The sequence below is a fragment of the Schistocerca nitens genome, chromosome 3 (genome assembly GCF_023898315.1).
Source record: "Schistocerca nitens isolate TAMUIC-IGC-003100 chromosome 3, iqSchNite1.1, whole genome shotgun sequence".
In the NCBI taxonomy this organism is placed as follows: domain Eukaryota; kingdom Metazoa; phylum Arthropoda; class Insecta; order Orthoptera; family Acrididae; genus Schistocerca; species Schistocerca nitens.
This window is the reverse complement of record NC_064616.1, coordinates 784,142,475-784,157,488: the sequence shown is the minus strand read 5'-3', so window position 1 is coordinate 784,157,488 and position 15,014 is coordinate 784,142,475. Positions and strand designations below refer to the sequence as shown.

General features: G+C 41.7%; 1 protein-coding gene across 1 annotated transcript in view; it reads right to left on the bottom strand.

The window, feature by feature from the left end:
* Positions 1–4,536: 4,536 nt before the first annotated feature.
* LOC126249763 (serine proteinase stubble-like) overlaps positions 4,537–15,014 on the bottom strand; it is a 398,895-nt gene continuing 388,417 nt past the window's right edge. Inside the window, exons 9-10 of the mRNA XM_049951453.1 lie at positions 9,644–9,801; positions 4,537–5,706 (exon numbers count right to left, since the gene is read on the bottom strand). Coding sequence (XP_049807410.1) covers positions 5,551–5,706; positions 9,644–9,801 — 314 coding nt within the window. The 3' untranslated portion in view covers positions 4,537–5,550. The remainder of the gene's footprint in view (positions 5,707–9,643; positions 9,802–15,014) is intronic.

The following is a 15,014-nucleotide window of genomic DNA, read 5'->3' as shown; positions in this document are numbered from 1 at the left end:
AAGCAGGTGTTGACAGATGTGAAAATTACCGAACTATCAGTTTAATAAGTCTCAGGTGCAAAATACTACCGCGAATTCTTTACAGACGAATGGAAAAACTGGTAGAAGCCGACCTCGAAGAAGATCAGTTTGCATTCCGTAGAAATGTTGGAACAGAAAAGGTAAACCTACGTTTCTAGCATTTGTAGACTTAGAGAAAGCTTTTGACAATGTTGACTGGGATACTCTCTTTCAAATTCTGAAGGTGGCGGGGGTAAAATACAGGGAACGAAAGGCTATTTACAATTTGTACAGAAATCAGATGGCAGTTATACGAGTCGAGGGACATGAAAGGGAAGCAGTGGTTGGGGAAGGGAGTGAGACAGGGTTGTAGCATCTCCCCGATGCTATTCAATCTGCATATTGAGCAATACTTACACGTTCCACAAGCAGATTCACTCTTTTCTTTTGACAGGGAGAAAATGCGCACCTCAAGAGCAGTTGCAAACACAATAAAAGAAACTGAAGAGATCCTACTGCTGTATAACAGACTATCCACAGATGATATTAGAGAAATAACCAAAACCTTTAAAGTAATCATGTCTCAGAATAACTTCCAATTTGAAAAGAAATATTACGTGCAAGAAGATGACCTTCCAAGGTGATCTCCGATATGGGGAGCACTGGCAAACATATTCATCAACCACAAAGAAAATGCAATCCCCGATACAATACTCACAAAGAAAGGATACAAAATTGTTTGCTGATGCAGATTCTTAGGTGCTATAGACTGTATACTAAATGAACCAACAGAGAAAATAAACAAACTTCATGCAGTCAGAAACATTATAGAAAAAATATTCGAGTCACCATGAAAAGAGAAACACAAAGACAAATACACTACAATCGCAAACTATCACAAAGAATGACAAATATACTGTAGAAACAAGGGTTACACGTAGCATACAGAACAAGCAACAGACTCCAATCACATTTACAAGCACAAATAGGAAAATCAGACAAATACCGAAGAGTTGGTATATACCAGTCGTAATGTGAAGATTGCAAATCAATGTACTTGTGAATGACAGGAATAAAGTTTAAAACCAGGTACAAAGAACACATGAGAAGCTGGAAGTATGAAAATAGTCATTATACCTTTGCTGAACATCCAATAAAGCATTAGTTTGATCCAGCCAAGATCCAACGAGACAAGAAAATTGATAGAATTATCAATTACAAAAGAAAACTTGTAACATCATAGGAAAACTTCAGCATACATAGTGCCCTTACAATGAACAGGAATGTAATAAATGACGAAATCAACATTAGTAATAACTCCCTGATCTGTCAGCCATTAAAACTGTAACAAGCTAACATGTAGATCATAACGAGCATAAATAATAACTTAATCTCCCACCATAGACACTAAAAGAATATATACAATAACAATTCCTTATACTCAAAATTCCCTTTTTCTCCACCACATATAATAAAAAACACGCATACACACACATCAAACAAAAGAATATCAGTCTACACACAGACGGCCCACCACAAACAAATGACAAACGTAAAACACACAGTGACAGATGGCAACATTATACAGGGTGAGCCACTAACTATTGCCACCAAGAATAACTCCGAAAGTATCATAGGAGCTGAAAAGTTTGTGGGACAAAAGTTGCATGGGACAACTGGGGTCATAATATGACGTTGGTTTTTTGTTTCTAGGTGGGGTCGCTTCAGAGATATGAAGGTCAACTTTGTTTTTCAAAATTGGATGCTATAGTTTGGTACTTATTTTCTGATAGCGGCTATCGAGGCGAATCCAATGATGTGTAACACTAAGGTCTTCGAAGGTCAACGAAGGCCACAAAGGCTGCATGAAGTCCATTTACAGAAGGTATTCGAAGTGATGACCATTGGTATCAATGTAGTGCTGCAATCTTCTTATCATGGATTGAGTGGTATTCCTTATCACATCGGCACTTATCCAAGCATGTGCTCTGACAATTCTCTGCCGAGCGGTCTAAGGCGCTGCAGTTATGGACTGTGCGGCTGGTCCTGGCGGAGGTTCGAGTCCTCCCTCGGGCATGGGTGTGTGTGTTTGTCCTTAGGATAATTTAGGTTAAGTAATGTGTAAGCTTAGGTACTGATGACCTTAGCAGTTAAGTCTCAAAAGATTTCACACACATTTGAACATTCTTTGACAATTCTCTCTCGCAACTTGCCGCAGCCAACATGGATTTTCAGATGCCCAGTAATGCATGTTATGCAAATTAACATTAACATGGTTCGTGAATGTAACCTCGTCAGTAAATACAATCAAATTAATAAATGTGTCATTTCACTGAATCTGAAGTTAAGTCCATCTGTAGAATTCAATGCGATGCATACAATCCGTATCAGTTAATTCTTGGTGGAGACTGAAATGGTAAGGACGATGTTTATGGCGGCTCATGCCAGATTTCCTGACGCGAGCTAACACAAGGATCTGGAACCACAGTGACAAGAGTACCAATTTCCGGTTCCTCGTTAGTAGATTTCCTTTGCCGGATATGTTTCCGATGCGTTAAAGGTCCAGTTTTTCTCAATTTATCATACACATATTTAAATGTACGACGTGTAGGGTGAGGACGTTGAGGATATCTTTCAGCGTATAAGTCTCTAGCTCTCACTGAATTTCATTGGCATTCTCCGTAAGTGAGAAGCATATCGACTTCTTCTTCGAAGGATTACATCATTCACATTCGCTTGATTAGACGATACTAGTCTTACCATTCCTCTCAGTGTTCAACTGCGAAACCCTCAAATGGTGTTTACATGTTAATGGCACGTTAGATAGATACGTCGTATTCGGCGAATATTTACTATTTGCGCAATATACGAGAGAGAATTGTCAGGGCATGTGCTTCAATAAGTGCCGAAGTGATAAGGAATACCACTCAATCCATGATAAGAAGATTGCAGCACTGCATTGATACCAACGGTCATAACATCGAACACCTTCCGTAAATAGGCGTTCATACCACCTTTTTAACCTTCGTTGACCTTCACAGACATTACTGTTACACACCACTGGATTTTTCCTCGATAGCTGCTATCAGAAAATAAATACCAAACTATGGCACCTAAAAAAAAAAAAAAAAAAAAAAAAAAAAAAAAAAAAAAAAAACGCCACATTATGGCCTCCGTTGTCCCATGCAACATTTATCCCACGGACTTTTCAGCTACTATCACACTTTCGGAGTTATTCTAGGTGCAATAGTTTGTGACTCACCCTGTATATAGTAAACATAGACAACCAACAAATAGTGTAAAGCGAAGGTAAAATGTCCAACTGATATGTGTATAAAAACTCTGTAAAGATGACATTCTGTTGTATGCAGACCAAATAAATACAACTCCAGGATGACACACATGGAATACTATCACAGATTCATAAATAGAACAAAATACTAATTTAACCTAACAAAACTTGTCCTCCATAAAGTTGTTTCTTACCAAGCAAGAAAGTGAACAGTTGTAATATAGCAGCTTACCGGAGTCATTATATGATGCAGTTATTATATGCATAAAACAAACATCTATTACAAGTGACGGAAGAACCTTCATAAACAAAAAGAGGTGAAAAGTATATGGAACAAAACAAAGAGCCTTTCATTTAAGTGCGTAGATGGACCACATTCCCAAAAATTACCTGATTTCATTCAAACCTTAGATTCTTCACATTATTCAACTTTTCTTCCACAAATTTTTTGTACCAGTTTTCATTATTTTTTCTTCATGAGTTTTATTATAATAAATAATTTAATGTAAGTGGTGTAGATTACAGTGTGGTGCTATTTGTTTTGTAATTAATTACGTACTGCAACTGCATATTCATTACATTTTAAATGTGCATGGTGGATGTTCTTATAATTCCCAAATATGCTTAGTAAATAATATGTTGTGTTACTATGATCTGTAGTCTGAAGACGTTTGAAGCAGCTCTCCGAGCTAGTCTATGTTGTATAAGCATCTTCGTCTCTGCATGACTGCCGCACTCTCCATCCGTTTGAACCTGCTTATAGAGAAAATCTAGGCTTGAATACAGCCTAGATTTTCTCTGCAGCTTTTACCCCTCCCCCCCCCCCCCCCCACATCCTTCCATTACCAAATTGACAATTCCTTGATGAATAAATAATAATTACACTTCATCTTCATTGTTTCACAAAATACAAATTGTACTATAATTTGAGTGTAGAAGAACAATTTCTACAGATAGAACACCATAATGTTTTTTGAAGGAGCTGTAAATATTTTCTTGTGTTAATGTGATATCGGTTGATAGATTACACTAATCAATTGCCTCATTTCATGGTTGAAGTCTTTAATGTTTTCATCTAACTTTTGTTCATTTAAGTCTTTGTTTTTATAGTAATAACAGCCCCCTTTATATTTTGCGAAATGTTAGTTTCATACAGTGGATTGTTTCACATGTCTGCATGACACAAGATGTATCTGAGTTCACTGAAAATGTTTGATTTATTATAAATTTTGTTCTCGTAAAACAGTCATTTTCATGGTCTGTGATAACATGGTGCACAGCAAAAAAATGTATGTCAAACAGATGTCTGCTGATTGGTCTGTTCCCAGAAGAGCTACAGGAATTGCTTAAAATCTCTACGAAAAACTAAATAATGTACAGACATTTGGTGCACACTCAAAACAGTCACATCAGCTACAAAATTAATTATTTATTGTACAAAATATCACTGGCATAGTATAGATGCTGTTAAAAATAATTATAGCTTCCATTACAAATGCAAGAGTTTACATCTCTCATTAGAAGCTGAACTTTCGTCCTACAGTTCATCGCTCACAAGGTTTTATACAATGTACTACAACATAAAAGAGAAACACTTAATCTCACATTCTTAATACACTACTTCTGGATGCCAGGACTGATAAGTAAAGGTCGTTTAATAGTTTGCGGTTCGCTCTAGAAACATACATACATAAAACATAATTACGTTGCTGAACAGCGTCAGTATACAAAATGTTACGTTGCGGCTAACGTTATCCTGGTGAAGTAAATAAATACATCGCACATGTTTCATTAAAGAGAAATTCGAAGCTTATACTTGTACTTCACACATATGGTTTATCTTATCAATAAAACGAACCTATGGTTTTGTATGAAAGACAGTGTACCTTCAGTTTGGTATTACAGAGAGCTTGCTGCACCGCACTGCCTGCTCTCGTTGGCTATAATAATTATTATTTTACATGACCCTGTGTTCCACATCGACGAATGAAAGACGCATGTCCTATTTCAAATGTCTGTTGCCTGTTATCGCTCACATAGAAAACGTACCACTATAAGTTAAACGATTCTCTCTCTTGGGTTTCCCATACAGGCAGTAAACAAAACGAGACATATTCACACAGTTCTGTAAAACAAGATGAGTACAGCGTTAACGAACTTCCACACGCGGAAGACCTCAAAGGAACTATGTTACCTCTTGAGTAGTCTGTGGAATGTATTTCCTTGGAACGATATCGGTGTCTGCACGCGAGCAGGAGCTAATGGATGACTTTGTCTATCCAAGGCACGAACTTCTGTATGTTGGTGTAGACTCCTGGTAGGTGTTCTCGGCCGCAGCCAATACCCCATGACACGAGACCAATCAGAACCTTACGTCCATTCATCGTCGTCGTCAGCGGTCCACCAGAATCGCCCTGTGTACAAAGAGTTACAGTAAATCATTGGGGTTTCTGAAAAAAAGTTGTAATTCACTTCTGTTTTAAGTAGCATCCACCGCAGGATACAGAGATCATTGCAGACTGACACAAAGTGATAGAAAGCTTTAATTACCGAAAGAGTTCAGATCAGTTTTTTCTCGTGAATATAGCTTTTCCCTGTAGGCCACATGATAAATAATACAAATTAGGAAAAAGAGTAAGGTAACGCTCATTAAAATTGTATAAGCTTTTTTCACAATGCTGAAAGAACGTGATCCTCCATCACATGTACCAAAGTGAATGAAAAACAGCACTTTTACGCAATGCGGATATGTAGTACGACCATGTATGGAAGATATACTTCAGAAACAACATTTTCTGTCAGTGTGATTCGACGCTCACGTAGTAACATCAGAAATTATTCATTATATCTGCTTCCAAAAATACAGATGCATAAGTAATATAATACTGTATCATCAATGGACGAAAAAAAAAACGCTATCTCTTTCTTTTCTAACACTCATTTTCTTACGTGACCATAAGGGAATCGTTTTCTGAAGTTCTGGAAGAAAGTGCATGCTTACCGTTGATTGGCTGTGCACGAGGAGGTTTTTTCTTTTAAAATGGAAATTCTGAGCAATACATAAATGGGAAAATTAAATTATGCTTCTGTAAAACAATTTTTAATTTAATAAATACAACGGGCAGTAAAATGAAAACGGGACAGATTGAAAAAAGTAAGTAAATTCTTTATTATTTCAAAAGTAATCGTCATAACTGTTAATACATTTATCCCATTGTGAGACAAGACGATCAGTTCCTTCATGGGAAAATGTTTACGACTGCCTATGGAACCATGACTGCATCCAGGCGCGCACCCCATCATTCGAAGCAGATCGACGGCCGCTAATGTCTTTCTTCAGGCCACTAAAAATATGGAAATCGGTTGGGGAGAGATTGGAACTGTATGATGGATGTGTAAGAGGCTTCCCAGCAAAATTTCTGCAGCGTAATCGAAACACTGTTTGCAATATGTGGTCCACGAAGGCCTTGGCAGTCATGTATCACAGTAGGATAAATGTATTAACATTTACGGCGATTGCTTTTGAAATAATGACAATTTACTTACTTTTTTGCATCTGTCTCGTTTTAATTTGACTTCCGCTGTTTTACAATTATTATTACATCATGGGCCTGTGAAGGAAAAAAAGTAAGCTTTTTCGACTAAGGGCTGTGCGACAATTCAGGGAAGAAAGATGTAACAGAGAATGACATGTGAGTCAGTAAAGTCAGTAATCAGGCAGAGTCCATCAGTGACGAAGATGGCGAGTTTCGATGCCCACCAAGGGCTGAGAGTGAAAGAAATGTTGTATGCTAGTAGACTTCCCAAAATGCGGATGGAATGAATCAGTAAAGGAGTTGGATTGGTAACTCAGTGAGCTGCAGGACGTACGTCTCTAGACAGTCTGCAGAGCGAGAGATGAAGAAGTGGGGGAGTAGCGAATGTAGAAATTATTATTATATTAACTTAATACTTCTTGGAGAACGCTGCAAAAGGGTTGCACGACCATTATGAAACATAGCGGAACTATTATGGCAACTAAATTGATTGCTATGCCTTAATTCTGAGATCTTGATGAGAACAATGACCTTACGGATAACATATCACTGTGGTGTCGATGTAATATCTAGTCACAGGGTCAGTAGGGGATATTTTACATCCGTAGATATTCGTCATCTCTTTCACAGCTAGTTTTTTTCCTAACAAAGACAATGGAGGGTACTGATGAAAGCTTGAAGTCTTATACCATTTCAACCGTATATGTTCTCCGGCCATATTTTACACATCTTTTGTTCTTCCTTATGCAGCCAGACGCTGCTACTCTTGAAAGGCGCAGTTTCCAGTTACGTCACCAAAATTTATCCAAATGTCTATAGCATTAATAATCCATAGAGAAGTGTACTAAAAGACTTTCATTTATCAGGATTTACGCTGAAATATATCATTAAATGGTAAAAGATGATAATAATTATGACAGTAAATGAATTAGTAAATTACTTGTGAAGCATCTTGCTAGCGCTGTAGGTGAAGTAACAGCCTAACTAAATATAATGGACGCGAAAGTGACGAATTATAGTTCGTACTTACTGACGGGAGAAATATCAGGAAAGATGTACGTAACATGGTATGTTAAGTTCGAATTTAGTACATGAAGTGATGCTAAATACAGGGTTGTTCTGATAGGGGGTGGGACAAATTCATGGAAACAACGCGAAAAATGGATGCTTGAACATTATTGCAAATGCCAGCCAAGCATGTAGGTTGCGTTGTCGTATTTGACCACGAATACCACCTTTCCAATGTCCTCAGTCCGTCGCAAGTGCCAGTCGCCATCGGAACAGCATTGTCGTACTGTGAAATTTTTTCCCAACAGGATAACACCAGCTGTATGCCATCGTCAGTTCTTGAGTTGTATTTCGATTTTAGACACTCATGATTAATTACGCAATTAGGACCGATCTCTACTTCACTTTCCCAACCAAAATAAATAAAGTACACTAACCTACCCTTCTTCTCCTCCAACGTCGGAGCTAAGTCAATTCGAATGTGGGAAAATTGTTGGTGCTCCTATGGTTGGTGCTTCCGTAGCCAAAGGAGCCGAAGCGTTTGGCGTTTCAAGAGGCACCATATCGAAGATTTATTCCGCATACAGGGAAAGTGGGTAAACATTATCCGTTAAATCACAATGGGGACGAAAATGTATGTTGAGTGATCTTGACAGACAGTCATTGCAAAGGATTGCGACGAAAGATGAGAGGACAACGGCTGCAAAAGGCACTGCTGAACTGAATGCCTCATTTGCGAACACTATTAGCATCAAAACAACACGAAGGGAAGTTCATAACAGGAAAACGAAGTGCGGGGCAACCATAGCTTGGTATTCCATGTAGCCCATGGTTACTCTGCAAGATCGCATTATTGTCAAGGATTATGTGACAGTTTCAGTTGATCAAGCCCATCCCATGGTATAATGCTCGCTCCGCCAAGGGTGATGGTGTGTTCCAAGTCGACAGGGCCTCAGTTCACACAGCTCACATTGGTTTTGTCAGAACGACGATAAAGTTTCGCTTCTCCCTTGGCCGCTACCGTCACCAGATCTCAATATTATTGAGCCTTTGTAGTCAACTTCGGAGATAAATGGGCGTGATCGCTGTGCACCTTCATCACCGTTACTGAACTAGCAGGATGTATAAGATTGTCTTGAAAACCATACAGGGGCTGTATTTATCCATTTCGAGACGACTGAAGTTGTTTTCAATCCAAACGGTTTCCTACACCATATTATGGATGGTAAAGTGTTGTGCTTTTGGTGTTCCAATATTTTGGTTCAGCCCCTGTAAGCAGAAAACAGGCATGTATCAGTGAATAGAGAATCTCTCAGTGTTTTTAACTCCCATTACAAATGCTGAATATGGGCAAAATCTGTGACGCATCAAACGCCAATACACGCACGACAATCATTAAAGTCAGGTCTGCTGCTGCCCGAGAACGCGCAAAGTCAGCAGTTCATTTTAGAAATCTGTTCACCGGGTTGCTGTTTATAAATTCGATGCGACAATAGGGAGTGGATGGTTTGTCTACATGTTCTGACACGCCTATCATAGTGGTGCACTCCACAACTACGCCACGGTGCGTATTACGATTAGAAACTTGGAGACATGCTATATAAACTGATACGTGTCAGTTTCCTGTATGTGTTTTAGTTTTCGCGAAGTCGTCTTCTGAAACCCCGGGGGTACTTAGGAATAACGCAGTATACTATGATATGAGTGTAGATGAACGGGTCTGCCAACAGAAGTATATGAGTCAATAAAGGAGGGAGGACAGGCAGAAGTAGATAGAAAATGAGATGAGTGTATTTGTGAGTGTCACCTGGCAGCTGTCGCGGCCGCCTTCTTTGAAGCCGGCGCAGAGGAAGACGTCATGAATGGTCTCGCGGCGACCGGCGGCGCGGAACCAGCGCTGGCAGCGGTCGTTGGCGATCACCTCCACGTCCACCTCCTGCAGCACCGTCGGCACGGTCGCCACGCCTGCACACAACACCACACTCCTCTTATCACCATTCCTCCACACAACAATTATATAGCAACCTTAATGAAAGTGAATGAACCCGAATGAAAATCAGTCTGCTATTTGTCTTTCCTGCTATCGGTTTTATGCAAATGGTTCAAATGGCTCCAAGCACTATGGGACTTAACATCTGAGGTCATCAGTCCCCTAGACTTTTAACTACTTAAACCTAACTAAGCTAAGGACATCACACAAATCCATGCCCGAGGCAGGATTCGAACCTGCGACCGTAGCAGCAGCGCGGTTCCGGACTGAAGCGCCTAGAACCGCTCGGCCACAACGAATTTTATACTGTCGTTCCATTTTAAATAATTCCATATATATATTCCCGGATATTTAATGGATATGGCTGATTCCAATAATTGTTCTGCAATCGTGTTATCATGCAGTAATGGATTTTCCGCCTATTTATGTAATATTCGGTAAATTTGTTTGTGTTGAGGGTCCACTGCCAATGCGTACAGCAATCATCGATCTTGTGCAGGTCTTGCTGCATCTTCCAACATTTTTCTAGTGTGGCCACTTGTCCGTATATAGCCGTTCCGCCGGCCGGAGTGGCCGTGCGGTTCTAGGCGCTGCAGTCTGGAGCCGAACGACCGCTACGGTCGCAGGTTCGAATCCTGCCTTGGGCATGGTTGTGTGTGATGTCCTTAGGTTAGTTAGGTTTAATTAGTTCTAAGTTCTAGGCGACTGATGACCTCAGAAGTTAAGTCGCATAGTGCTCAGAGCCATTTGAACCATTTATAACCGTTCATCCGCGAACAACCCCATGGACGTTCCGACATTATCCATTCGATCATTTATATCTGAGGGGTGTTCAAAAGAAAAGGCATGAAACAATGCTGTGAGTATAATTGAAGTCTTTATTCAAAAGTAATCAAAAGAGACCTGAGCACAACTATTCCACTGTTCCACAAGCAAAAGGATTCCCTGTTCCAAGCATTCCTGTGGCTGTGAAAGGAGCCAGTCCTCCACTGTGTCCTCCAGTTCGTTATCCGAGTTGAGATGTTTTTATAGCGGACCAAACATGCTGAATTCGCAGGGCAACACGTTCAGGCTGTAAGGCGGACTACGGAGTGTCTCACAGTACACGTCGCTGTTAACGGTTTTTCCGAGTTCAACGAATTCGATGAGTATCGAACATTGGACGTCGGAAAAGACAGTGAGCATCACCTTGCCCTTTGAGGGCACAGCTTTGAATTTTTTAGAGGTAGGTGATGACGCATTTATTCCATTCCCTACATGTCTCACTACGTTATCCCAAAGCGGCATATGCAAATTTAAACCTGTTTGGCTGTTGCAAAGTTTCTTACATTCCATATATATCGTGGAAATTGATGGTCCGAAGGCACGCCCTTGAGGTACGCACAAAATTACTTTTATGTCCGGAGGTTCGCCTCCATTAACTGTGAGATGCTGTATTCTAATTTCTAAGACCTGTTCAGCCCAGTCACAAAGCTGGTCTGATATTCCGTACGTTCGTATTTTGTACATTTGGCGGCAGAGCGGAGCTGTATCGAGCGTCTTTATTAAATCGAGGAACAAGCATCAACCTAGATACCCTCTCGATCTCGTGCACGAACAGAGCAAACTGAGTTTCACATGACCGTCATTTGCCAAATCGATGTTTGTTTCTACAGAGGAGATTTTCGATCTCCATAAATGTCACAATATACACAGCGTAAAAAGTATTTCAAAATTCTGAAGTAGACAGACGTTAGAAATACACTCCTGGAAATGGAAAAAAGAACACATTGACACCGGTGTGTCAGACCCACCATACTTGCTCCGGACACTGCGAGAGGGCTATACAAGCAATGATCACACGCACGGCACAGCGGACACACCAGGAACCGCGGTGTTGGCCGTCGAATGGCGCTAGCTGCGCAGCATTTGTGCACCGCCGCCGTCAGTGTCAGCCAGTTTGCCGTGGCATACGGAGCTCCATCGCAGTCTTTAACACTGGTAGCATGCCGCGACAGCGTGGACGTGAACCGTATGTGCAGTTGACGGACTTTGAGCGAGGGCGTATAGTGGGCATGCGGGAGGCCGGGTGGACGTACCGCCGAATTGCTCAACACGTGGGGCGTGAGGTCTCCACAGTACATCGATGTTGTCGCCAGTGGTCGGCGGAAGGTGCACGTGCCCGTCGACCTGGGACCGGACCGCAGCGACGCACGGATGCACGCCAAGACCGTAGGATCCTACGCAGTGCCGTGGGGGACCGCACCGCCACTTCCCAGCAAATTAGGGACACTGTTGCTCCTGGGGTATCGGCGAGGACCATTCGCAACTGTCTCCATGAAGCTGGGCTACGGTCCCGCACACCGTTAGGCCGTCTTCCGCTCACGCCCCAACATCGTGCAGCCCGCCTCCAGTGGTGTCGCGACAGGCGTGAATGGAGGGACGAATGGAGACGTGTCGTCTTCAGCGATGAGAGTCGCTTCTGCCTTGGTGCCAATGATGGTCGTATGCGTGTTTGGCGCCGTGCAGGTGAGCGCCACAATCAGGACTGCATACGACCGAGGCACACAGGGCCAACACCCGGCATCATGGTGTGGGGAGCGATCTCCTACACTGGCCGTACACCACTGGTGATCGTCGAGGGGACAGTGAATAGTGCACGGTACATCCAAACCGTCATCGAACCCATCGTTCTACTATTCCTAGACCGGCAAGGGAACTTGCTGTTCCAACAGGACAATGCACGTCCGCATGTATCCCGTGCCACCCAACGTGCTCTAGAAGGTGTAAGTCATCCCTAGGTCCACCGTTTCCGATGTGATAGTGAAGTGGAAACGTGAAGGGACATGTACAGCACAAAAGCGTACAAGCCGAACTCGTCTGGTGTCTGACAGAGACTTCCGATAGTTGAAGACGGTCGTAATGTGTAATAGGCAGACATCTATCCAGACCATAACACAGAAATTCCAAACTCTATCAGGATCCACTGCAAGTACTATGACAGTTAGGCGGGAGGTGAGAAAACTTGGATTTCATGGTCGAGCGGCTGCTCATAAGCCACACATCACGCCGGTAAATGCCCAGCGACGCCTCGCTTGGTGTAAGTAGGGTAAACATTGGACGACTGAACAGTGGGAAAACGTTGTGTGGAGTGACGAATCACTGTACACAATGTGGCGATCCAACGGCAGGGTGTGGGTATGGCGAATTCCCGGTGAACGTCATCTTCCATAAAATTCGGAGGTGGTGGTGTTACGGTGCGGTAGTGTTTTTCATGGAGGGGGTTTGCACCCCTTGTTGTTTTACGTGGAACTATCACAGCACCGGCCTACATTGATGTTTTAAGCACCTAATTGCTTCGCACTGTTGAAGATCAATTCAGGGATGGCGACTGCATCTTTCAACACAATGGAGCACCTGTTCATAATGCACAGCCTGTGGCGGAGTGGTTACACGACAATAACATCCTTGTAATGGACTGGCCTCCTTAGAGTCCTGACCTGAATCGTATAGAACACATTTGGGATGTTTTGGGACGCCGACTTCGTGCCAGGCCTCACCGACCGACTTCGATACCTCTCCTCAGTGCAGCACTCCATGAAGAATGGGCTGCCATTCCCCAAGAAAACCTTCCAGCGCCTGACTGAACGTATGCCTACGAGAATGCAAGCTGTCATCAAGACTAAGTGTGGGCCAACACCGTATTGAATTCCAGCATTACCGATGGAGGGTGCCACGAACTTGTAAATAATTTTCAGCCAGGTATCCGGATACTACTGATCACATAGTGTACATAGGGAGCAGATTCTCCTACCCATTGACATGCCGAACGAACAAACGAACAATGAAAACAACAGAATACTTTCTATGTTCAGCAATGTACAACTGCCTTACAACGATGAATGAAGGCAATTACATTCTTCGTTTCTGAAACACAAATACTCCCGCTCTTCTCAAGCGTTTCCAACCTCTCCCCTGGCTGCCTCTCATGCCTTCTCACCCATCACGTCACACGCCAGTCCGATTCGTCACCGCATTGCCATCTCCCCCCCCCCCCCCCCCCATCAGCTCTCTGCAGTAGATATTTCATTTCATTACATTTGTTTTCATGGAAAATGTAGTACGCTCATCTTACTTGATTACACACTTTAATGTATTAATTGCCTACTTATTGATGGAAACAGGATATTATCACGAATGATTTGAGACATCGAAAATGCTAACAAACATTCCTAACCACGTGCAAGACTGTTGAAACCACTATTCATCTGAGTAATTTTACTTTATTTTGTCTGTTTATGCAAACGAAACTAATATGACACATATTAGTTTAAAACGGTATTGAAACACAAACTAAATTATGTCATTTAAGTCATATAGTGCAATAAAAATACGGTTAATCATTTGAAGTGTAAGTAAGTAAAAGTTTTTCATCAATGCAGGAGACGAACATATTATATCCAAATAAAGACAATCACCAATAAGGGTTTATGTTTTCGTTAATTCTTGTCTCAGCCGCTTTTCACGTAACATTAACAATTCTTAATTCACTTACTGCTACGTGACAAAATGAAGCAGATGTAACGCCCAGAAATGCAAATGTGCTCCTTGAAAATCGAGTTGTAGCCCTGAATCGCGTTGGACGTAAATAGAAAAATGAAATTATTGTGATAATATATTACTTGTAAAAGTATGCTTAAACCCAGAACCAACAGTCACGAGGAGCCTATGACAAAAAGCGTGTTAAAAATGTTAACTGTTCTGCAGTGACTCGAGACTGCAAATATTGCCTGTTTCAGAGTACAATTACAAAAGTAAATAAATATTTTAAATTCTCTTTTACCAGTTGCGTCACTAATGTAATCCGGCCACTCCAATCAGAGGTTGAGGATGGCGATTACTTGGAAACGCAATAATATGTTCCACGGAGCGTGTCAGTAAAGTCCGGAAACTTTAATAATACAGGAACTAATCTGTAAAATATTACAGTAGGTGAACTTCCCTCCTGGAACTGTAAGACAGTATGCTGAAAAGTTAAAGGAAAGTGAAATCTGAAGCAGACACAATGCGGAGGTCAGAGTGCATAAAGAAGTGGCTCGTTAGGTGGTGTTTAATTAGCCATTTTGTGGGATACGCGGAGATGCGCTTGCAGAAATGTCGTATCAAGATGACCCACTTCCAGTGGAACATCTGAAAGCCACTGCCATTA